The sequence below is a fragment of the Amia ocellicauda genome, chromosome 5 (genome assembly GCF_036373705.1).
Source record: "Amia ocellicauda isolate fAmiCal2 chromosome 5, fAmiCal2.hap1, whole genome shotgun sequence".
Classification (NCBI taxonomy): Eukaryota; Metazoa; Chordata; class Actinopteri; order Amiiformes; family Amiidae; genus Amia; species Amia ocellicauda.
This window is the reverse complement of record NC_089854.1, coordinates 33,093,098-33,119,298: the sequence shown is the minus strand read 5'-3', so window position 1 is coordinate 33,119,298 and position 26,201 is coordinate 33,093,098. Positions and strand designations below refer to the sequence as shown.

The 26,201-nt window shown below is 39.1% G+C and overlaps 2 protein-coding genes across 3 annotated transcripts in view; both read right to left on the bottom strand.

Moving 5' to 3' along the window:
- spata20 (spermatogenesis associated 20) overlaps nucleotides 1-23,097 on the bottom strand; it is a 115,465-nt gene extending 92,368 nt beyond the window's left edge. Inside the window, exons 1-9 of one of the 2 annotated variants that reach the window (XM_066704857.1) lie at nucleotides 22,835-23,097; nucleotides 21,568-21,702; nucleotides 20,649-20,713; nucleotides 19,258-19,412; nucleotides 17,800-17,943; nucleotides 17,290-17,491; nucleotides 16,466-16,596; nucleotides 12,395-12,499; nucleotides 4,843-4,917 (exon numbers count right to left, since the gene is read on the bottom strand). In XM_066704857.1, the coding sequence (XP_066560954.1) occupies nucleotides 4,843-4,917; nucleotides 12,395-12,499; nucleotides 16,466-16,596; nucleotides 17,290-17,491; nucleotides 17,800-17,943; nucleotides 19,258-19,412; nucleotides 20,649-20,713; nucleotides 21,568-21,702; nucleotides 22,835-23,073 (1,251 nt within the window). In that variant the 5' untranslated portion in view covers nucleotides 23,074-23,097. Of the gene's footprint in view, nucleotides 1-4,842; nucleotides 4,918-12,394; nucleotides 12,500-16,465; nucleotides 16,597-17,289; nucleotides 17,492-17,799; nucleotides 17,944-19,257; nucleotides 19,413-20,648; nucleotides 20,714-21,567; nucleotides 21,703-22,369; nucleotides 22,436-22,834 lie in introns of those variants that run through there. The other variant, XM_066704858.1, reaches the window with a different exon arrangement.
- A 208-nt stretch (nucleotides 23,098-23,305) lies between these two features.
- pkd1b (polycystic kidney disease 1b) overlaps nucleotides 23,306-26,201 on the bottom strand; it is a 40,665-nt gene continuing 37,769 nt past the window's right edge. Inside the window, exon 42 of the mRNA XM_066702967.1 lies at nucleotides 23,306-25,701. Coding sequence (XP_066559064.1) covers nucleotides 25,003-25,701 — 699 coding nt within the window. The 3' untranslated portion in view covers nucleotides 23,306-25,002. The remainder of the gene's footprint in view (nucleotides 25,702-26,201) is intronic.

The window sequence follows — 26,201 nt, the reverse complement described above, 5'->3', positions numbered from 1 at the left end:
TTATTTTTTAATTCAAAAATGACACTGTCGATATTATTTGTAGGTTTCATGATTTATGCATACATTGAGGCTGCTTGAGTTTAAGGAGCAATTTCAAAAACCTATCCTGTATCAAAGTCTGAAGAAGGTTGGTGGAGCCACTCCGTAACTGGAGACGAAGAGGCTTTAAATGGTTTATATTTCACTAATTCTATTAAAACTGCTTTGTACTGCACTGGGACTGGAATGGGAGATCAGAAATTAAGTTGCGCAAATGTGAAAAATGTGTGTATATTTAAAGCAAGCATTGAAAAACAGAGCAGTGGGCTGAGACCATTAGCCTAAATAGGGTTACATTGTCATGAACAATTGCAAAAAAGATATGTGCATGTAAAAAGTAATTAGACATTCTTAACATAATATATATTTACCTGAGGGTCAAAGTTAACCTTTCACTTGATGTGATAGGTACTCAATGGGTAGGTTTGTGGTGTATACCAGGCACCACTAACTTGAGTAGATTTTCAAAAACAACAGGCGTCATTCGTAAATATCAGGTGAAAAACTCCATGTCACCAAATTTCATTTCTTGTACCAGTCTATGTTATTCCCCAAATTGCTCTCTTTTAATGTGTATTTCACGCATATATGATTTTTTAAGAGCAAAGCTGCAGAAAAATGAAGTAAATGAACTGCTTATTCGTCCATGTCTGCACTAATCTGTTTTGGCTCTAGAGTAGCTGGAGCATCGCTGCGCATTTATAGTTCAGCGACGGACGACACGAGTGACTTGATCGGGCGACAATCGGTGGATAGCTCGCTATCGCTGAGTTTGTGGTCGGGCGATGGTCAAGAGTTGGAGTGTAAACCAGCCTTTAGACTTATTAAAGGATTTTAGATTTCAAGACTTAATACATAATGCTAATCATTCTTTTTTTTTTAAAGGGTTCCTTACATTGCTATTCCAATTAAAGTGAAACGTGCACACTAACCATAAATTATAGTTTTATACATCTTTACAGGTTGTTATGGTGTATGAGTAAGATACATGCCACAGACAGACTAAGCCTGTCATATTCATAAGATTACAAATTTACCAAATAATGGCAGATATCAAATTTTGGCATGTAAGCTCTCTCAGTTAGTCTGAACATGTCATGTCATAATATTTTGGATATTGGAAAAACTACGGAATTATGAGATTTGTCTGCCCTATGGCAATTATTATAGTCAACCCGGTATTAGTGTTTCATGGTATTACTCCTTGTTAATTAAAGTTTCCATAGACAACATGAAGTTTTACACTGAATGAATTAATGTATGAATTGGCTAATGCACAGTAGTGTACAGTTAGATCCATAAATATTTGGACAGTGACACAATTGTAATCATTTTGACTGTATGCCACCACAATGGATTGGAAAGGAAACAATCAAGATGTGCTTTAAGTGTAGACTTTCATCTTTAATTTGAGGGTAGTTACATCCAAATTGGGTGAACGGTGTAGGAATTACATCCATTTTTATATGTGGTCCCCCCAATTTCAGGGGCTCAAAAGTATTTGGACAAACTAACATAATCATAAATTAAATTGTGAGTTTAAATACTTAATTGCAGTCAATGACTGCCTGAAGTCTGGAACCCATAGACATCACCAGATGCTGGGTTTCTTCCCTGGTGATGCTCTGCCAGGCCTGCACTGCAGCTGTCCTTAGTACCTGCTTGTTCTTGGGGCGTTTTGCCTTCAGTTTTGACTGATAAACCAATCAGAGATATAGCAAAAACATTTGGTGTGGACAAATCAACTATTTGGTACATTCTTAAAAAGAAAGAACACAGTGGTGAGCTCAGGAACACCAAAAGGCCCGGAAGATCACGGAAAACAACTGTGGTGGATGACAGGATGTAGGCAGGATGTTTCACCAGAGTAAATACAGAGGGTTTACCACAAGATGTAAAATATTTGGTAAGCCCAAAAACAGGAAGACCAGATTAGAGTTTGCCAGAAAACATCTAAAGAACCCTGTACAGTTCTGGAACAACATCCTATGGACAGATGAGACAAAGATCAACTTGTACCAGAATGATGGGAAGAGAAGAGTATGGAGAAGGGAAGGAACTGCTCATGATCCAAAGCATACCACCTCATCTGTGAAGCATGGTGGAGGTAGTGTTATGGCATGGACATGTATGGCTGCCAATGGAACTGCTTCCCTTGTATTTATTGATGATGTGACTGCTGACAAAAGCAGCAGGATACATTCTGACGTATTTAGGGCTATATTATCTGCTCAGATTCAGCCAAATGTTTCAAAACTCATTGGACGGCGCTTAACAGTCCAGATGGACAATGACCCAAAGCATACTGCGAAAGCAACCCAAGACTTTTTAAGGCGAAGAAGTGTAATGTTCTGCAATGGCCAAGTCAATCACTTGACCTGAATCCAATTGAGCAGCATTTCACTTGCTGAAGGCAAAACACCCCAAGAACAAGCAGGAACTAAAGACAGCTGCAGTACAGGCCTGGCAGAGCATCACCAGGGAAGAAACCCAGCATCTGGTGATGTCTATGGGTTCCAGACTTCAGGATTTGCAACCAAGTATTGAAACTCACAATTTAATTCATGATTATGTTAGTTTGTCAAAAAACTTTGGAGCCCCTAAAACTTGGGGGGCCACATATAAAAATGGGTGTAATTCTTACACCGTTCACCCAATTTGCATGTAACTACCCTCAAATTAAAGATGAAAGTCTACACTTAAAGAACATCTTTCAAATCTATTGTGGTGGCGTAAAGAGACAAAATGATGATAATTGTGTCACTGTCCAAATATTTATGGACCTAACTGTATGTTATAGTGTGTGTGTGTTCCCAAAGTAAATAGTAACTATTATTAACTATTAGTAATGTTTTTACATTTTGAAGGAATAGGCCTCATAAAGTAAGGATATTTGCAAGAATCCCAAACTTTGCTAGAACTTTAGAGTCTGTTCCTTAGGATAAGAAATCATGTTGTCATCTGTTTCAATTTTCTAATAAAAAGTACTGGTTGTAACAATTCATGAACTCAGTCTTAACCCAAAAAGCAACAGTAAGTTGGCAACATTTAATGCAATCTAATGCTCCTCTAAGAACAAAAGGAAAGACAATAACAGACACATCAAGCTGAAACTACAGCCCTGTCTTTTGCTGTGGGTTTTCAGGCATACCGTGTGCTGGAAGTACATTTAAAAATACATATTCCATCAAATCTTATAGTTGTATTTGTGCAGCAGTAAATAAGCCTTGTTTAGTTCTGTACCTTTGAAGTCTGACTTTAGCTTTGCTTGTATGCCAGGTGTGACATTTCCACTATTCCACACAACAGAAAAAGCATTTTTGAAAGGCAGTACAAAGAAAGACTTCTGAAAAAGCTTATATATTGCAGAAAACCGATTTTTAGTTGCTTTGTTCTTTTTCAAAATCCTTAATGCGAGATAAAGTTTGGATTTCTGCACTTTTTCCAAATACTGGCTGAAAAAAAAACACATGCTACTGGAAAGAACGCAAAACAAGATAAATTACAGTAAATAACAGACACTATTTTCCATTTGATAATTCTTCCACCATTATATATTATTTATATTTACCCCTATTAGTGCATAATGTATTTCCACAAATAAGGTGGTATTTGGAAGAGCCAATATACTAGCACTGCAATCCCATCTTGCTATAAATGTTTACAAAAAACTGAAAAGAAAAAAAGAGTGCTCTTGCTGCTATAAGATGGATCTGAAAGGGAAGATGTAAGATTTATCTGAAAAGAGACCACATTAGAAATGCAACATGCTAAGCCTATTAACATCTTAAAAACGAATAAGGATCCATGTTGGATCTTAGAAGCTATCTATGCTTATACTCCAGCTTAATATTAAAAACATCCTTATGTAATTTTTACAAAATACTAACTCATTACGTAAGGGATAGCCAAACAGAAGTGTTCTATTGTAGACATAATACACAGTATTCAAGTGTCAGTTTTCCTTTTGGAAATGGATTGTTAATTAAGTGCATATCATGTACAATGTTCTTTGTCTGCCGACCGTACTCTCTGTAAGTTGAGTCTGGTAAACAGTTTGCTGTTTTGCCAGTAATGGCTTTCACAGACTCACTTTTCGGGCTGTGCTGATGTACGTGACTTCTATTTAGGAGTCTTATAGGTTTTGATGTCACTAGCTGCTGTAACCTGATAATTTAAGCAAACGAACAGGATCACGATTGGAGGCAAGTAAAAGCATTTTAGACATGTAACTTGGTGTCTGTTAATTGGTTTCATTAAGCCTGAAGCACCCTAGGAAGAGAAATGGGCTGAATGGTTTTGTATAATTTATTTTATTCTTCCTTAAATTTAAGTAATGTATATTACACTGAGTTCTCTCTTCTTTGACAAGAGGGAGGTGGAGTGAGACATAACATTTGTAAAATATTATTTTTTGTAAATTATTCAAAACCACAATTCAGAAAAGGACAAAATGTAAAAGTAGAACATGTAAACAAAGCCGAAAAGTGGGACATGCAGAGTTATTTTTTTATATCCCATAAAAGGAAAATCATCAGATTAATTCATACCAAAAAGGAAAAGAGAAAGGCAATGTGTTTCAGAACTGCAGTTAAATCTGACCCCAAAATGTGAAAATAATAACCTAAAATAGAGTTTCCACATTCTATTGGTGTAGCTGATTAATCAGTAATGACTGTTTTTAGTCAGCTTCAACAGTGGTCCCAGTTCTCCTCGCTCTGGTTTCAAATGGCTTTAATCTGTTGATTTTCCAATGCAATGTATGAACAGACCCAGGTGTTAATGAGAGGGAAGATGACTTACCTTGTCACTCAGATCCCGAGAGACGTAGCACAGAATGTCCCTGGCCACATCTGCGAAAAACACATCCCCTGATATCTGTTAAGAAAAAAAAAAAAAGAAAAGACAAAATAGATCACCCACCCCTGCTGCTGAAAAACTGCTGATGCTGGAATCACTCTGTTATTAATAAGCATCAGTGGGGAAAACCTTCCAGTTTTAGGAAATGGAACCCATGGAGGAGTTGCAAATCCTGCCCCATACCCTGCCACAATGTAACATATCTTGAAATTCAGCAACCATTTAGAACACCAAGCTTTGATTTGACTGATTTAAACCACTGTCTACAGATGATTAAAGTCACTCCCATCAAGCGGTTTGCTTATCCACTGATCAGCAGTATAAAAGGCATGAATATTGCATCTACTGCATTTGTTGTGTAGCAACTACTGTAAAGGTCTTGTGGGTCATCATGGAAATACTATATTTTTAAAAATGTTGTATAATGGTAAATACAGTAAAGTAGCTATCTTTATGCTGTGCACTTTAGACAATCAGTTGTGTTCATCAGTTAAAATCAGTAGGATGTCTTCCTTGTGTGTTAGAGCAGGTACACTGCATCCATCAACAACACATTGACAATCACAGTGATTCCTTTCCCTATAATTATATCACCACCAAAGGTTATAGATAAACTAAGCTTTCCATAAATGCATGAATGCAATATTTTTTCAAATTGAAATGCCACTGAAGACAATCCAGTCTCTTACACAGGTGGGACCACAACATCAGGATAAAATGCCTCTTCAAGACCCTCCTCACATAGAAAGCCTTACAAATTCCAAAACTTTATTCAAATAGCAAAGACTGAACATGATGAAGAATGTTAACGCACTAAGATTATGATGTCATTACTCCTCATCTACCAGCTGCTGAAGCACCTATGTCCCTTTCGCAGTTGTCCAAATTCTGTTGACTATTTCCAATGGTAACCGCTTTTCCTCATTTAAATCCAGCTACATTTAGTCATGTTTAATTTTAAAAAGGTTGTTTCACTTGCATCCTGCAATTCATTGGAAAGCCCTGAAGATGTTTAAGGACTGTAACACTGTTATGTTCGTAGGTGTGGGATTTGTACTCTTTAAACCTTTTTAAGACATCTGATGGCAAATCTTGAGCGTTTTAGTGTTTTGCAGTTGTTTCTGGGATGGATCTGCTCTTATGCAAACTTACCTTGATGTAGTTTTAACATTGATTTCTTATGTAATTTTTGCATAACAGAGCTTGATTTGAAAGATATACATGTATATAGTCAACAAATCCAGCAATTGATTCCATGACTCATTGTCATTAACCCAAAGGGTGTAAATAGTAACTGAAGTAGATAGACATTTTAAGGACCAGTTTAAATCTATTTAATATTGTGTTTAACTGAATTCACAACATTTACTTGTCTTTAATCTCACTGCAATTACAAGTTTCTGTCTTCTACCCTAGTGTTTGTACAAGGCTTCAACAATGGATTGAAACCCATAGGAAATATATGCTGAAATAAAACAGATTGTCCTAAATGCAGAATATCATGCAATAACTTGTAGTGTGATAATTCTGTAAAAATAAAAGATATTAGACCATCAACACTCTTTAAAAGGGACACAAAGCTAGCAAATACATTAATATACAAGTTAAGCAAGTGCACTCCAATCCACACAGTATTTAGATTACCTTATTTGAAAGGTAATCACTCACTCAAAATAACCCATTCAGTTTGTTTTATTCATCAGAGCCCTCTTTTGTGCAGGCTTGGCCATAATAGGAAGGAGGTCAAGGCCACTTCTCAAACTGTCAAAATTAAATTTCAATTTTCTTCCCATAAGGATGAAAAAAATAATACATTTCTGATGGATTTAAATCAATTTCACGGTGCTTTATATTTTACCATTGTAATCTGCCAATGCTAATTCTATAGATTAACCACAGTTTATAATAGAATACTAGGCTGAGGAACACATGGCCCAAGTCAAACCCACGCAATCCTGGCAGTGCTCATCCAGTTTTGATTTGCCCCTCGGGTACTCTGAGTCACAGTCCAGTATGCAGTAGCCCAGATTTGAAGCAGAAACTTCTTCAAGACAGGGTACGAACAATGCTTCTACTGGATGTGTCCTTTAACAATTCTATTTATGAATGTTCAATGACCATTTGGTTAGGTATACAGTGAGGGAAAAAAGTATTTGATCCCCTGCTGATTTTGTACGTTTGCCCACTGACAAAGAAATGATCAGTCTATACATTTTAATGGTTGGTGTATTTTAAAAGTGGAGACAGAATAACAACAAAAAAATCCACAAAAACGCATTTCAAAAAAGTTATAAATTGATTTGCATGTTAATGAGGGAAATAAGTATTTGATCCCCTATCAATCAGCAAGATTTCTGGCTCCCAGGTGTCTTTTATACAGGTAACAAACTGAGATTAGGAGCACTCCTAATCTCAGCTCGTTACCTGTATAAAAGACACCTGTCCACAGAAGCAATCAATCAATCAGATTCCAAACTCTCCACCATGGCCAAGACCAAAGAGTTGTCCAAGGATGTCAGGGACAAGATTGTAGACCTACACAAGGCTGGAATGGGCTACAAGACCATCGCCAAGCAGCTTGGTGAGAAGGTGACAACAGTTGGTGCGATTATTCACAAATGGAAGAAACAAAACATAACTGTCAGTCTCCCTTGGTCTGGGGCTCCATGCAAGATCTCGCCTCGTGGAGTTTCAATGATCATGAGAACGGTGAGGAATCAGCCCAGAACTACACGGGAGGATCTTGTTAATGATCTCAAGGCAGCTGGGACCATAGTCACCAAGAAAACAATTGGTAACACACTACGCCGTGAAGGACTGAAATCCTGCAGTGCCCGCAAGGCCCCCCTGCTCAAGAAAGCACATATACAGGCCCATCTGAAGTTTGCCAACATCTGAATGATTCAGAGGAGAACTGGGTGAAAGTGTTGTGGTCAGATGAGACCAAAATCGAGCTCTTTGGCATCAACTCAACTCGCCGTGTTTGGAGGAGGAGGAATGCTGCCTATGACCCCAAGAACACCATCCCCACCGTCAAACATGGAAGTGGAAACATTATGCTTTGGGGGTGTTTTTCTGCTAAGGGGACAGGACAACTGCACCGCATCAAAGGGACGATGGACAGGGCCATGTACCATCAAATCTTGGGTGAGAACCTCCTTCCCTCACCCTGGGCATTAAAAATGGGTCGTGGATGGGTATTCCAGCATGACAATGACCCAAAACACACAGCCAAGGCAACAAAGGAGTGGCTCAAGAAGAAGCATATTAAGGTCCTGGAGCGGCCTAGCCAGTCTCCAGACCTTAATCCTATAGAAAATCTGTGGAGGGAGCTGAAGGTCCGAGTTGCCAAACGTCAGCCTCAAAACGTTAATGACTTGGAGAGGATCTGCACAGAGGAGTGGGACAAAATCCCTCCTGAGATGTGTGCAAACCTGGTGGCCAACTACAAGAAACGTCTGACCTCTGTGATTGCCAACAAGGGTTTTGCCACCAAGTACTAAGTCGAAGGGGTCAAATACTTATTTCCCTCATTAACATGCAAATCAATTTATAACTTTTTTGAAATGCGTTTTTCTGGATTTTTTTGTTGTTATTCTGTCTCTCACTGTTAAAATACACCTACCATTAAAATTATAGACTGATCATTTCTTTGTCAGTGGGCAAACGTACAAAATCAGCAGGGGATCAAATACTTTTTTCCCTCACTGTACATTGGGTTAGGTTGGGCTAATTGACAAAACACCACAGGTGAGAGGTGCCCACCTAAGGTCCATACGAAACACGGTACCCCATCACTGTACCCCATGCTCCAACAATCAACCAAAGGGATCATACTCTCAAAGAAAAGAAGCTTAAGACACCTACACCGTGCAATCAACCCCCCCTCCCCGAACCCCCCACTTAACACATTGATAGATGGATGAAGACTGCAGCCCAATCCCTGTAACTGAAAAACATAAGGCTAATTATGCAGCACTAGTCAAAACTGCTGGAAACAGTTATTAATAAACATCAGAGTGAAAAACCTGACTAGATTATCTCCATTAATTCCCTGGATGTTTAGAGAGACATTTCTGCTAAGACAGGAGCAGCTCTGCACTACCTGTCAGTCCATTATTATGTACTTTTTTCATGTTCTAAAGCCCAGCTTTGTAATTATTTAGACCTGAAAGTTTTAAGCAATTGTCTCATTGTCTTTAAATACCCAAGTTTCCAGAATTCAACAAAACTATATCACATACAGTCATTTATTTGGGTACCGCAGTGGCACAATGGTTAACATTGCTGCCTTACAACTCCGGTGACCCGAGTTTGATTCCAGCCTTGGGTGTCTGCCTGTGTGGCGTTTGCATGTTCTCCCCATGGCCATGTGGCTTTTCGGTGTGTGCTCTGGTTTCCTCCTGCATCTCAAAGACATGCTATTTAGTGTGAACTACTTTCTGTTTTTTGTTTTGTCAAAGTTTCATCAGCAGCACCAGTCAAAAGTTAAAAAATCAACTTCCAGCTTTACAGAAGAACAACACAATAAGCATTATTCCTCATGTATACTGGGCTCCATTTGAGGATGCCTGCATATCTAGTACAGGCAACCATAAGCAAATATGCAACCAGATGAAATGTTATTGTGGAGAATTTCACACTCTGGATGCTGAGTAGCTACTTGGACAAACTCTGCAGGGCACAATTAGTTCACACTGAAGCATTTACAATATACCCTGACTGAAAAATAATAAGAATTAGAATTCGAAGCCTAAAGTGTAGCTGCCTGAGTAAGTGTTGCATTCATCTCCGCCGCAGCTTGAAAAATGTGCCTCAAACTTAATTGATTTAATGAAGAACACAATATTATTGGTAGTGTGGTACAAAGACAGACAGTGTGGCCAAGTGGTCAAAAGCAAGCAGTAATGGAGAAAGTTTTCAAAAATGTATAAAGGCTCTGAAGTTTAAAAAAAAAAATATATATTATTATTATTATTATTATTTATATATATATATATATATATATATATATATATATATATATATATATACACAGTTAGGAATTATGATGTATAGTCAAGCTCAACTGGAGAGTTAGGGCTGATCTTTTACAACACAAAAAGAGCCATAACAAATTCCTTAAATGTGTATCTTTAAATACATAAATCTGCTTTAACAAGCATGCATGTGCACAGTACATTAAATTATGTTTTTTTCTTGCATATATAGTATGTTTATGTTGTTCTGTTCATGTCAATGCTAAAATAATGTACTTTGCTATACTATACTCAGTTATAAAATAATATTTGAAAAATAAAACACACATACAGTATATAGGCTATATACAGTATGTGCATATATATATACATACATACAATCAAACACAGCATTGTTAGTAAACCACGCTTCATTTGTAAAGCTTATATTATATTTTTGCTCAAAGCTACCATTTCAGCATTAACTAAATATTTAGTTAAGTCATGTGCCGAGGATTATTTTCTTAAAAAAATATAAATAAATAAAGTGTTGTTTACGTCCACTGAATGTAAATAAGGGACACTGAGCAGATATCTTCTCTTCCTTAAACAGTGAGCTCCCTCTTGTGGCACTGACAATACATTTTGTAGATCAAGTATTTAAGGTTATAGGCATCACATTATAGGCAGGTGGGATCTATAGCATCATACAGCATTCTCCTTTGTTTTCGTATTGCGCATCAATCACGCATTTAAGCAGCATATTTCCCTAGGGAGAAGCACATTCTGTAGTTTAATTTTAATCATAAGCTGAAGTCTAAACAATGAAAGAAAGAATAACAGTAAAGAGACAAAAAGAAAAGAAAAAACTGCCTGGCTCCCATAAATGTTGTTTCTTCAGTATAATGAACTACTGAAGATCACCTAACATAGTGCAAAGATGCTAATGCATGTTCAGAATGGTGAACACAGTGCATTATGCATTATGCAATACTTTTTATAGATGTATAGCAGAACATTCCTCAAACCATGGCTCTGATAAAAACTGACAGTTCATATTTTCTTGCAATGTCAAATAAATATAATATTTTGTTTGCAGTGCCCCCAACCCTAAAGCAAGGAATTGTAAGGGGACAGCTCAACACAATACACAGAGACAGAAAGTAGGCGTATCCAGATGCGATAGGATCAATTTAAACTTTTTAAAAACAAGACATTCAGGAGTTTCTTTGTGAAAATGCCCGGGGTTCTGACAAACAACATAATGGATTTGGCAAGTACAGCATTCGTCTGTAAATATGATGTCAAAGGAATAACAATCTCTGATCTGACCCCTCATTATGGAGAGTAATACTCTATTACTGGGTGAGCATTATACATAAAAGAGAGTGGCTCGACAGAAGAGGTGGTGGGTGAACATTAATAACAGCTTTGAGCTGTAAACCAACTCGAACTGGAAGTGACAGATCAAGAACAATCTGGTTAAAACTTCCAAAAACATAGTGGAATAAACATAGCACAATAAAGATAAGACCATGTGATTATAAACTCACTCCAGGTCGACAGTCCGAAATCCTTAAGCTATCAATTAGACTAATTGAATGACGCACATCTAACGAATAATCAAAGTAATCACCTACTGGCTCAGTATTAAATATCCCCTCTTAATGAGGGAAAATTATAGCTTTTCTCCAATTGATTTGTATTCAGACTGACATTTAATTAACAAAACAAACACAGTGAAAGGACCCAATCTCTCATTAAGACAAAATGTGATGGTCCCTAAATAATATAACTTTCTAAATAAATAAATAAATGAACCAATAAGCAAATGTATGAATTCCTTTTGCACAGTTTGCTGTGCTGTGTGCATGGCTTTAGCCAACAGACAAAACTGACAACTGTAGGAGATCTTACAGGCCCCTTTATTACATTTAATCTGTGTATTTCATAGCAATGGCTAATACAGAGCATTAAAGGTCAAGTCTGCTGAATTTACCTCTGAAGAACATTAGCTTTGCCCACACAACATCATATCATTACTATAATACATCAAAGTCTAGATCAGTCCCAGAGTATGGATTTACATATACATTTATTATTAGTGTAACACTTATTAGTATTATGGGAAATATGTTACTATAAAGAAAGCCTGATGCATATTTTGCATCGTTTCATGCATGTTAAATTATGCTGTACATTCAAAGTTTTTCTCACAATATTGGAAGTGTGGCAGTCAAATGTGTGTAGTGGGGGGCAGTTCACAAATTCCCCTTCTCCAGCCCTGCCTCTAGTGTAGGTATAGGACACAGAACTGTCCTTTTTTTTGTTGAGGAAGAGAGACCCAGCTTGCTTTTAAGAGTAAATGTGCACAGCAAAGTGCTGAACATGCAAAATTTAATTGAACTTCAACACCAAACCCTTCTCATTCAAGCTTCAAAATAAACTGTGTGCTGCCAGATTACCAACAAATCTCATTATATCTTAACCAGACTGATCTCGACTAATGCCACGTGAGTCAAGCAAGGAAGACATACCTGGTAAGCAGTAATGTAGGCCACTGCCAGCTGGCCCTGGTCATACAGCATCTTCTCAAAATGTGGAACATGCCATATGGAGTCTGTAGAGTAGCGGTGGAAACCCTGTGAGAAATCAAGGTAAGGAAACAAGATGGCACGGAAGAACACAATTAAAAAAACCTATAAATTCAACACACAGAATACCCGTTAGTGAAAATGCTCATGGTGCTTATCTCTTGATTATACAGCTTTATGTTTGTGGAATAAACAGACATGCTCAAATTTGTTGGTACCCCTCCACAAAAAATGAAAAATGCACAATTTCCTCTGAAATAACTTGAAACTGACAAAAGTAATTGGCATCCACCATTGTTTATTCCATATTTAATAGAAATCAGACTTTGCTTTTGATTTTGTTTTTCAACATAATATTGTAAATAATAAAACAATCGAAAATGGCATGGACAAAAATGATGGGACCCTCAACCTAATATTTTGTTGCACAACCTTTAGAGGCAATCACTGCAATCAAACATTTTCTGTAGCTCTCAATGAGACTTCTGCACCTGTTGACAGGTAATTTGGTCCACTATTCCTGAGCAAACTGCTCCAGCTGTCTCAGGTTTGATGGGTGCCTTCTCCAGACTGCAAGTTTCAGCTCTTTCCATAGATGTTTGATAGGGCTCAAATCAGGACTCATAGAAGGCCACTTCAGAACAGTGTTTTTAGCTGTGTGTTTTGGGTCATTATCCTGTTGGAGGACCCATAACCTGCGACTGAGACCGAGCTTTCTGAAACTGGGCAGTACGTTTCGCTCCAGAATGCCTTGATAGTCTTGAGATTTAATTGTGCCCTGCACAGATTCAAGGCACCCTGTGCCAGGCGCAGGAAATCAGCCCCAACACATAACCGAGCCTCCTCCATGTTTCACTGTAGCTATGGTGTTCTTTTCTTTGAAAGCTTCCATTTTTCGTCTGCGAACAGAGCTGATGTGACTTGCCAAAAAGCTCCACTTTTGACTCATCTGTAAGGGTACCAACAAATTTGAGCACATCTGTATCTGTTATTTCAGATATATACTGGACGTTCAGATGGGCCAGATCAACGAGAAACCTCACACTATGTCTCGTGCTCAAGGCAACTCAGACTACTACTGGGAAGAATGCAAGTCATTTGTTGTCACTTCCACAAGATAATATTCTCTTGTCAACTTCACACAATCCACCATGCGGAGATCAGTGTGATAGGGTCTCCAGTGGTACAGAAGGTGTTTAAAGCACAGATAATTCCCTTTCTGTGTCATAGCACCAAAAAGTCTAAAAGATTCTTCAGTAAGGGCATACACTTTGCAAGGTTGTAATTCTACCAGTTTCCACTTAAAAAGCAGCAAAATTTAAAGAGCAATCACATGTGGCAGTGTTATGGGTAAAACCTCTTTTAGAGCTTATACAATCTCATACTCCTGGCTCTATGCCTGTGCGCCAGAAAAATTTGAAGTTATCTTTGTGACCAGTAACCTTCACAGATACAAATTATCTGGATAACAAAAAATAAGACATTTTTATCTAAATAAAAATATGAGGAGGCTTTGCCATTATCTGAACAGCTCTCAAGTTCGATGCTTGCAGAAGTGTAATTGAATTCTCACAGCACACGTAAGCCTGCGGTTTTGAAATGCTTGTGTAGAGTTTCTAGTATGCTCTGTAATTTTCATAGGAGAGTGCAGGCGCTTTCTTGCACAATGTAACTGAAAGAGTATAACAGTTTATTCCTGAAATGTATGAAGGCTGCTAAAATTACTTTGAAACAGGAGATAGATGTAAAATATCTATTCAATCCTCTGTTCAAATTGAAATATCATAGCATCCCGTTTTAAGAATGTATTTTAAGAAGAAATACTCTCTGAAGTCTACCTAAATACAGTGAGGGAAAAAAGTATTTGATCCCCTGCTGATTTTGTACGTTTGCCCACTGACAAAGAAATGATCAGTCTATAATTTTAATGGTCGGTGTATTTTAACAGTGAGAGACAGAATAACAACAAAAAAATCCAGAAAAACGCATTTCAAAAAAGTTATAAACTGATTTGCATGTTAATGAGGGAAATAAGTATTTGACCCCTTCGACTTAGTACTTGGTGGCAAAACCCTTGTTGGAAATCACAGAGGTCAGACGTTTCTTGTAGTTGGCCACCAGGTTTACACACATCTTCTCAGGAGGGATTTTGTCCCACTCCTCTTTGCAGATCCTCTCCAAGTCATTAAGGTTTCGAGGCTGACGTTTGGCAACTCGAACCTTCAGCTCCCTCCACAGATTTTCTATGGGATTGAGGTCTGGAGACTGGCTAGGCCACTCCAGGACCTTAATGTGCTTCTTCTTGAGCCACTCCTTTGTTGCCTTGGCTGTGTGTGTTGGGTCATTGTCATGCTGGAATACCCATCCACAACCCATTTTCAATGCCCTGGCTGAGGGAAGGAGGTTCTCACCCAAGATTTGACGGTACATGGCCCCGTCCATCGTCCCTTTGATGCGGTGCAGTTGTCCTGTCCCCTTAGCAGAAAAACACCCCCAAAGCATAATGTTTCCACCTCCATGTCTGACGGTGGGGATGGTGTTGTTGGGGTCATTCCTCCTCCTCCAAACAAGGCGAGTTGAGTTGATGCCAAAGAGCTTGATTTTGGTCTCATCTGACCAAAACACTTTCACCCAGATCTCCTCTGAATCATTCAGATGTTCATTAGCAAACTTCAGACGGGCCTGTACATGTGCTTTCTTGAGCAGGGGGACCTTGCGGGCGCTGCAGGATTTCAGTCCTTCACGGCGTAGTGTGTTACCAATTGTTTTTCTTGGCGACTATGGTCCCAGCTGCCTTGAGATCATTAACAAGATCCTCCCGTGTAGTTCTGGGCTGATTCCTCACCGTTCTCATGATCAGTGAAACTCCACAAGGTGAGATCTTGCATGGAGCCCCAGACCGAGGGAGACTGACAGTTATTTTGTGTTTCTTCCGTTTGTGAATAATCGCACCAACTGTTGTCACCTTCTCACCAAGCTGCTTGGCGATGGTCTTGTAGCCCATTCCAGCCTTGTGTAGGTCTACAATCTTGTCCCTGACATCCTTGGACAGCTCTTTGGTCTTGGCCATGGTGGAGAGTTTGGAATCTGATTGATTGATTGCTTCTGTGGACAGGTGTCTTTTATACAGGTAACGAGCTGAGATTAGGAGCACTCCCTTTAAGAGAGTGCTCCTAATCTCAGCTCGTTACCTGTATAAAAGACACCTGGGAGCCAGAAATCTTGCTGATTGATAGGGGATCAAATACTTATTTCCCTCATTAACATGCAAATCAATTTATAACTTTTTTGAAATGCGTTTTTGTGGATTTTTTTTGTTGTTATTCTGTCTCTCACTGTTAAAATACACCTACCATTAAAATTATAGACTGATCATTTCTTTGTCAGTGGGCAAACGTACAAAATCAGCAGGGGATCAAATACTTTTTTTTTTTTTTTTAAATAGTGCTACTGAAAAGGATTATTCAACTATTCACATTTCTTTTAATTATTATTTTTTAAGAAGGTTGAAGATTAACAGTGATCGAGATGATGGACACTTAAAATTTGTGACAAATTCCTCCCGTCTCACCAGGCGAACAAGTTTACCTTATTTCTTCTAACACTGTAATCAGCACCAGCTTATAATTTTTATTTTTTCGAGTGTCACTGTCAGTCAGTGTTATTCTATACCCATCCTAAAAATGCTGGGTTCCTCCATCTTCCTCAAGACAGGCTGCTCAGGTTGATTGCCTACTCCAAATTGCCCAGTGGTTGTGTTTTTGTGCTGCCCTGAGATGGCCCCGAGACTGGCATCCGTCCAGGGTGTACCCTGCTTTGTGCCCTGTGCCTGCTAGGTTAGACTCTGGCCCACCGTGACCCTGTACTGGATGAACAGGTTATTGATAATGTATGTATGGATGGATGGATGGATGCATTTATAGAGATGAGGCCACTGAGATGCAGAATGTGATCTGCAGTGGTCAGTGGCAACAGCAGTGCAGTGTGAACTCCAGGCAGGGTCATGTAGGGTACCTGAGCCACGTGGTCATGGATGCCCCCCAGCGCCATCATCTTCAGGGTGTGCAGAGCCATTTGCAGTGCCTGGGCCCCCTGAGTGGAGGTCTTCTGCTGAGCCCAGTATGAGAAGAGGAACCTCAGGTTCACTGTGGAGCAGGGGAGTGATGTCTGAACACAGTGCAATGAAAATCTGACTGATATTTCACTTTCAGAAGGTGAATTACATTCATGATTTTTAATATAAAGCTAGCCCAAAAGAACTAAAACTACAAACGCCAGTAACATCATATTCATTTTTAATTACAAGTGCTCCCCGTTTAACTGCTATTGATGTTGCGTGATCTAAAATTGTAGTTTAAGCGGCCCTTTTGATTAAGCGAGGGAAGATCGATAAGGAAAATCATTTTGAGGTGTTATGGATATCAGTAAGACTGAAATTGGATTAAGTAGATTCACATATCAGCTGTATTTTGTTGGACCTACAGAATGAGTTCCAGAGAGGGAGATCTCGCTTAAGAAATCTGCACTAGGTTTAGAAGGCTTTGACAGGGGCTTTAAAATATTTACCGTTTTCAGTTTCCAGCCTTTCCCCCATCACCCTTAACCCTAGATTGATTACTGTTCACGTTTCAAGTTTAAGGATTGAGTGAGCTGCTCGCAAAACCAGAACAAACACAGGAAACGGAGATACAGCGATGGCTTTTGGAGAATGGCAAAAAGTGCAACCTCTCCTACATGTCATCTTATGATACAAACGATTCTTTCACCTTGAATGCAATCACCGTGTTGGCTCATTTCTGTGTGTCAGAGAAATGCCCTCTGATATGATGGGCCCTGACCTGGGGTTGGGAATTTGGGCGATTCCCTGAATCCCCCGTACTCTTCCTCGTAGGTGCTGGCCAGCTGCTGGAAACACCTCTCCATCACATCTGGGCAGTGGGGGGGTGTCTCTCCCTCACTGGCAGCAATGGCGGTACCTTTCCTCAGTGCCTCCAGGATATGTTCCCCTTTGGACACCAAGGCTTCCCTGTTGTTCTTCCACTGCAACACAGACAACGTACACATATAGGGAGATCTCAACATGGTCAATGCTTTCCTGAAAATGGCCGTGCTGCTGACACCCTATACACACCCCTTCATAGATAACATTTCCACACAAATATTGAAACAGTCCAATGCTTCAAAAATTCGTATTGTTTACGCCTCTCAAAATATACATTTCTGTTCCATGGTTTGTCTGATAACTATTTTGCCTTGAAATTAGATATTGCTCCTTTGTTACTCTCAGTACAAACAGGTAAAAAAAAAAATTGGTGAAACAAAGGGAAAGGCTGAGCAAATAAATGTACCTGCTCTGTAATTCGCAGGAGGACAGTTTTGAAGCCTGGCCTGTACATGCTGTCCTTTGGGGGGAAATAGGTCCCGCCAAGGAAGGGTCGAAGGTCAGGGGTTAGCCATACACTCATTGGCCAACCGCCACCTCCACTTGTTGCCTGTAGAACCAAGAAAGAAGCAAACTGAGCAGTGGAAAGGAAAGCAAAGACTACATTTTAAGGCACCAGAAACAAGGTAATCATCTCTTTTGAGAATAGTTTAAATAAGCATTTATATGCCACAACATCAGATAGTGAGATCACTTCCATTCACTCCACTGTCTAGCACTGAAAACAGTTATGCTTAGAGGAACAAAGCTCATGGAAAAGTGAATTAAAGATATAATCACAACTCTCTAAACCCATCCTGGCTCCCCACAGGCTTGCAGAACAGCAATACAAATGATTGCCATTCAACCGAGATGAAAATAAAATGTTGTCTGTACTGCTTCCATTGCTTACATCCCTCAGAAAAGTAGCAATATGTCTCTGGCTTGTTGTAAGTTACAGAACATCTCCTTTCAATGTGGAATACAGTGTGGTTGGCCCAACGATGACTAACCAGGTACAGAGTTAACATCAGTAGCATTACAACCTCAGGATTCATTTTAGCCTCACAGTTCTAGCAATTCAGTTCTATCAATAAACCTAATTATATAAAATTCCTTCAATATCTGATATGTAATATAATTATGAATCAGTGAAGTCCTGTTGTATCATAATTATAAATGTAGCCTGTGTCATGTCTAAGCATTCTGCAGTTCTGTCCAAACATAGAAGCCAATCCCAGAGGTCTGCAGAAAAGCTTTCATGAAGAAGGACGAAAGCCACGATTGTTTGACGTTATCAGGCCAGCTGACAAAGTTATTTAAATAACTATATTGTGACCCAGTGCAGGTTTATAGTTCTTGGACTGGTTAGACAGCAAATACATAGTAATTAATTGAACAAGGACTTCACAGAGTGAAATGAAAATGTTATGGTCATGCTGTAGCCACTAAACCTACTTTAATTCTGCCTATAAATAATACTTGTATTATTTACCCTGCTGCTTGCCTTCTGTCTGACTCAAGAACAGTGATGCAGCACTCTAAAAAGAAATAAAACTTACTCTAATTCAAAAACAAAACAAATGTTGAATTTCATTCATTGTTTCAATGGTAAAATTGAACACAAACTGCAAAGCCTTATTTATGATGTTCTTCAGTGAATTCAATCAAGATTACTTTGGAAATGCTTTACCCCCCACAGGGTTTTGCCAGGCCTGGAGATGCCATTTATAGAGCAACTACCATTAGTGTTTTTGTGCTAGAACAGTGACAGTTTGATTAGAGCATGCCGTCACACTTACTAAAGTTCAAAAGGCACGTTGAAGCAGCTACAGTGAGTGTCTGCCATTAAAAAAAGGCTCCAGCAGCTCGGATGACCCCTCACCTGCACAAAGGTCATGTAGACCTTATCCACGTCCGGGCGCTCCTCCCTGTCCACTTTGATGCACACAAAGTTCTCACCGAGGAGCTTACCGATGTCGGCATCCTCAAAAGACTCGCGCTCCATCACATGACACCAGTGGCAGGTAGAGTAGCCCACTTTGACAAAAGAGAGAGGGCCTCTGTCAAGAACTGGGTTCAGTCCATTCAACTGAGTAGTTCAATTAGCAGTTTAATACATTATCAAAGGGCTAAAGGACCTTTAAGTTCTAAGCAGTTTCAGGAGTAGAAGCTGGCACTGGGCCTATGTCTGTTGAGGGCCTACATACTCAGGAAAAATTCGGTTGTTTAATAACCAACATTTTGACACATAATTCTGTAGGTCTGTGGTCTTTACTCCTGGGCTTTCACAGACCTCTACTACAATTTATCTTCCTGGCTCTATAGATATTTTAATGGTCTTGCAGATGTCAATGGAGTCCTAATTGGACCTTTACATTTGTATTTCTCAGTAATTGACCTTGCTGTACCTCAAGGAATTACAGCTGTTTCTGTCAGTGTTGAACACTCTTTTGGCTTTGTAGTGCAATTCTAATGGGACAGAGTTTTAATTGTACTTTTTGTCTTTCCCATTTTGAGAGTAATTAGATTGTCCCACACAGAACCTTTTTGGCTTGGAAATGAATCTACAAAAGCTTATCATTAATTACATCACAATTAATTGGAGAATTAGATTAATGCCCAACCTACATAGCTGCAGAAGTGAGTATGCCTTTTCACAACAGATGTATGTTATTGCAATTGTAGCTTAATTAACACAATTTAAAAAGCACTATGTGATATAACAGTATCTCTCAGTGTTGAATATAAGATTTTGACCCTCATTAAAGTACACACACAAAAAAAAAAGTGTGGGACTGGTGAAAACAGACTATATTGTGTAAAAATAAAATCTCCATTGAGAAACATCAAGAAATATGGAAAAGCAAAGATCACTATTATACCAAGATTTTTGTAAGACCCAGCTATATCTGTTTTTCATTTGCTGTGGTTATAAACTTCTGTATCTTTCTCAGTACTAAATCTAGGCACCCTGTGCTTCCGTTTTTCTGCATTTTTTGTTTGTTTTGTTATTGCATCTTCTAAACGTTTAACTTAACTTAATTTATATATTTTTTAAATAAATGTGGGAATTAATTTAAATTCCACTGAGCTGGTCTTTGAAATAAGCTGCATGAAGAGAGCACTGAAGAACAGTGCTTGGTAACGCTAATTCATAACACTACACAGCAGTTTATAAAGATATTACCAAGAAAACAGTCCAGTTAAAAACATTCATTTTCTAAATAAAAACAGATGCATCGTTTACTATAACAGTACATTCAGTAGACCTACCTGACAGAAATATGGGCTTGTCCTCTGATTTTGCTTTGTCAAATGCTTCCTGTCCCCATGGAAACCTGGAGAGTTGGAGAAATGTTTAGATTTTAGATTTTTAACCTTCAGATATGGTTGAGATTAAATCAAAATGGTAAAGGGTAACAATACCCTAAAGTTATACAATTGCAAGTGGGGAAAATATGCTAGATATACAGCAGTATGAAATAAAACTCGAACACTTTGTGCTTAAATCCACAAGTTTGTAAATAGGCTAAATCCTTTGTGTCTAAACACAAGCAGGAAAAAATAGTGCTTCACTGACAAACATTCATATCTTAAAATAAAAACACTTTCATTGATCTACTCAGAATCAAGCAGTGTAATAGTTACAAGGCACCAGCTTTTCATATAACTAGGAACTGGACTTTGTATGAAAGCAACCTATAGCTAACTACCAAAACACCTCCTGTGGCTGTGGCTGGAATATGTCAGAACATTTTACATTTTCAGTGATTTTGTTAGATCAGTCAGTCTTTGGATTTGTTTATAAAGACTTAAGCAAACTGAGAATATGAGTGTCACATTATGGTAGTTCAAAGCAGTGCAGGAAGTGTCTGGAAGCACAGAAATGGGCTGTTCAGAGAGCATACACTTGACAGAAATGGGTTACGGAGTGCCTGAAAATGAGTACCATTACTCTGAGCTGTGTTGGAGAATCAACCTGAATACTGTGGACAGGCCTCCTGTGTTGCCATCCAGCTGTATGGTATTTTAACAGCCTAAACCACAGTAGACCTCACTTAGAAACTAGTAAACTCCCAGCTGACACTGTCCGGCACGCAATTCAGTAATGTCCTCAAATATACACAGACCACCTTGCCACCTTTAACAACTTCTAAAAGGTCACCATCATTAAAAACAAACTGCTCCTCACCAGTCCACAGGATTGTGCGCGTGCTGTAGGAGATAAGGAGATTTTTCATTGCACAGGCGGTTTGTGCGCTTCTGGGTCCCTTGGTCCTTTCCTCCCGTCGCCATGGTCAACCACCTTCTACAGACAGTTTTTCCCCTAGTAGAAGAAAAGAGAAAAAAAAGGCCCTGACCTTTATTAAATACACTTCGTATCAAGCTGCAGCAAAAAAGCAGAGTTGCTCCTTCCCATGGTTATTGAGGTTGGCAGTAATAAAACACTGGCCTGTCAAGATGGAAGAATGTGTCTCAGATTATTCGGCTGCACTTGTTTTCTGTTTAAGATCTGTTTAAGCTATAGCAAAAGACTGATCACTTGCACTTAAATGCATCTTTTTAAATACATGTGATAAATAATATACAGTAATATGAATAGGGTATATACAGTTAGCGTCATGAACCCGTCACAAGCTGTGTGGGACAAATGCTCCCGTGTGGAAAATGATGTCCTTCAACTCAGGATAAGAAAGCTACTGTCCACCCACACGCCTACATGACAACCTTGCAATTACCTCTCTGCTGTGTTTAAGTCATTAAACCGGTCAAAATATTTTAATCGACTACCTCCAGCGACCGTCATTCCCTTACTTTCAATTTCACAGGTTAAATCAATCGGGCACCTTCTCATAGTAAAATGACCCTGTGCTCTGCACACAATGTGACCACAAACACAATTACATAAGAGTCTCCCATTTTGCAATAACGTCACAGCGTTATAAGTGAAAACAAATCATGAATAATAACAAGAATAATACTTCGACACTTACTTTCAAGATAACTGCCTTGCTTATGTGAATACTGCGCTTTCTGCTCGGACTGCAACTCCCACAATGCAGCACTGCTGCGAGCGCGTCATGACCCCGGAAGTGTCCCCCGGTTACAAAACAAAGTCCCACCGCAAAGCGCTCGTATTATTCTTATTATTTTAAATGTGAACTTTGATATATGTTCTATTACACCAACTGCCCCCTCACTGCAGTGAAAATACATTTACTGACTATGCTGCACGAAATATACAATCAGCGTGAAACAAAGTTGTCACATGAGAAACATTCCCTGCAGATTAGTTATGCTCTATATGTGCCAAGGGTTGCCCGCCCCCCCAAAAAGTATTGTTAACAAATATATTACGCACACAGACCAACACATACATGGCCAGTCATCTGAACTCTGAGCCGCAGTGAACAGCTATGGCACCCTCTCCGTGTGTCTCAGTTACACGCAGGCTTTACCTGGGGATGCTCCAGTCCTTCGCAAACGATACGGCACTGCACGACAGCAAAGACTTGTGGGTGCCGCTCCTGCAGGGCAATCCGGACAGCGTGTCTAATCTGAGGAGACTGTCAGTAAGGCTGGATGTCACACTGCGTCTATTCATAAACCGTGTCCAGGTCCACGCCAGTTTTAACATCCTAATTATGTCTCCGACTACTTCTCTAGACAGCGAATCAGCCTGCAGCTTAAGACTCATGCGAGGAGTCTACATACATGGGGTTTTTCCAGTTGCTACCAGAAGAGGGCAGCATTGCAAATAACTTGTATTTGTAACACGGGCCTGTTTACATACTTGTTTGATAGATGGTTGATTGAGCTTGTATTAGTAAAGGTTTATGCAATGGAGTTCAGATTGATCAAATTCTATTTTAAAAACCTTTTTTTGTTTACCAAAATGATCTCTACAAAAAACAACGCGGACTCAATCATCTTTGGGCCCAAACATCAGGCGTAGTCGTTTATTTTTAGAAGACACTGATAAAAACACTGATAGAAAACTGCACAGTAAGATCTTTAAAACACTAAACCAGTGGAAAATCTAAACTTATAGTGATAATAAAGCTGTAGATGTAGGTTAAGATACACACAATAAAATAATAAAATAATTGATCTACATGCACTATCATTACTAGGTGCACACAATTGGATTTTGTGCTATGAAAAATGGGAAGATTACACCATGTAACAATGTTTTGCTTTTTTTTGTTGTTGTTGCTAGGTAGTAAGTGTTATTTCCTAATTGCTTATGCCTCAAAAGTATAGAAAATGTCTATTATTCCCCACAAACTTTGCTTTCGTGACCAGGACAGTGATATTTTGTAATTTAACTAGAAGTGAGTAGTTTTGAGATTTATGATTATACTGTATTTACAGTAAATTCGTAAATCTCGATAAACTACTCACTTCTAAATCTTTTGTAGTCATTTTTGTATTACTTTAGTATAAATACATGTTGTTTTTTGTCTGACTTTATGTGAACAAAAAGACACAAATTCACCCATTTTCTCATTGGAAATAGTTTAATTTCAAAATATCACTGTCCTGGTCACAAAAGCAAAGTTTGTGGGGAATAATAGCCATGTTCTATACTTTTGAGGCATAAGCAATTAGGAAATAACACTTACTACTCAGGAACAAAAATTGTGTTACATAGTGTTTTGTACCAAATGGAAATACATTACTTTCACAATCTAAAATCATAATGATAACTTGATAAGTATTATTTAACATCAAACATTACATTGACACTAATACAAAAACAAAATGTATCTTTTGCTAAATACATGCAATATTCAGGAAGGACAACAATCCTGATTGTCCAAAATATGTAAACTAGAAATTATGAATGACTTTTTCATTCAGAACATGCAGTAGTATTTAAAGCACTGTCTGGATAAAAACATTTTGGCACAGCCCCTTCCTATATATACTTTAAAAGAAGCATTATTATTATAAAGAGGGCAATGTTTAACTTTGCACTAAAATTATTTTGCTCCACTTTTTTAAAAATGGAATGTCCTTCAGATTTCTAAAACAAGAATATGAAAATAGTGAGAAAGCAAAATGATACTGCCACCAAACTCATTTACTAGCACAAAGGTTCAAAGATGGCCCTATAGATATCAATGAAACAATCAGAAAATATGCAGACTGTACTCCTGCTGTTTGTAGCATGTTGGTTTTCATTTACCACTGCTACATATGGTCTTACTGACAGACTATTTGTCTATATATTAGCAAGTGCTGTTGATGACCCTCTGGTAGAATGTTCTATAAATGCAAATGCCGTTTATTAAAGTTGGATTCCTGTCTTTGAGTTACAAATACACACCACCCAATCCCATATCCCCTTGCTAATCTATACATTCATACTTGCATAATGTAGAATAGGATACCCAGTATGAAATTCAGAAATACCAACAGTTTAACCACAACCAAGTTATGCTGAAGTTATAGCAGAATTAATAAAAACTCACAAGTTGAATAGACCCTCTATGAGGTCTTTAACTGAGGCATTTAAATAAAAAAAGTTTATGGACATGGACATGTTTAAAGCTTTAACAAACAGGACTGAATGGATCTGTTCAGCCTCCTCCCGTTGCCTCTTGCTTTTCACTATTCCAGCTCATAATCCCTCAAAGTGCCAGGCTCGCCTCTTCACGGGAGCCCGCTCACCAGCCAGCCTCTGTTTTCCTTCCTCGCTCTTCGGACGGTCTCTCACTGTGCTGCCAGCCTGCAAGGTTCTCTGAGGAACATCAGTGGAGAGAGAAGCACCGGAATTCCAGGCCCTGCGTCCAGGGACTCGCCTGGGCCCGGATTCCACTAGGGAAGGCCTGCGGCTGGTCTCAGTGGGCCAGACCAGGCCGGGGTCTGACGTCAGGATGTGGTGTGGGCGGAGGCAGGTAAGGGCAGACTCTGAGAAGGTGGTGTGAGTGCGAGGGAGCCTCAGCCAGCTGGAGAGGGCAGAAGAGAGCGGAGGGGGAGAAGGGGAAAGATGGGGAGAAGCGATTGGTGGTTTTCTTTTCTGGGAAAGTCTGCTTTGCACTGTATGGAGGTCCAGCTCGATGTGGTAGAGGTCTTCGGTCACCTTGTTGACACGGTCAAACTGACTCAGGAGGCTGTTGATGGCTGGCTGCAGACGCTCCAAGTAGACACCAACGTCATGACAGTTTGACTGGCTGCTCTCGGACACGCTGGAGTCCTCAGAGCCCAGGGACAGGGCTGAGCCCAGGCGGGGTGGCGCGGGGCCGCAGGAATCCTTTGAATCCTGAGACGAACGGGAGGGCAAGGACTCCATGCCCTCAAACTTCACTTTGTGCCTGAACTGGAGAGAGAGAGGGAGGTGGAGCAGGGCTGACCACTTAAATGTTTATAAAGTAAGCACGTATAGACATCTCTTCTGTAATTCAGTAACATTTCTTTCCAGAAATACAGTGCCATTGGAAAATGTGTAACTTTTGTTGCCTGGAATTAAAATGTATTAAAAAAAAAAAACACATTCATCTATACATCCTACCCCAAACTTCCAAGACAATAAATGTACTAGAAAGTTGTAGAAAATGTATTAAAAATAAAAACTGAAATAGCTTGGTTGGACAAGTGTCAACCCCCCTTGTAATAGTAATCCTAAATTAGCTCTGGTGTGATCAATCATCTTCAAAAGTGAAGTGCCCTCCACCTATGTTAAATTGTAGTGATTTACATGATTTCAGGATAAATTAATCAGTTCTTGTAGGTTCCCTCTGCTGGGGGGAGTATTTCAAAACAAAGACTCAACCATGGTGCTTCCACAAATGTATTAACTCCGTGGGGTGGAGACGTATC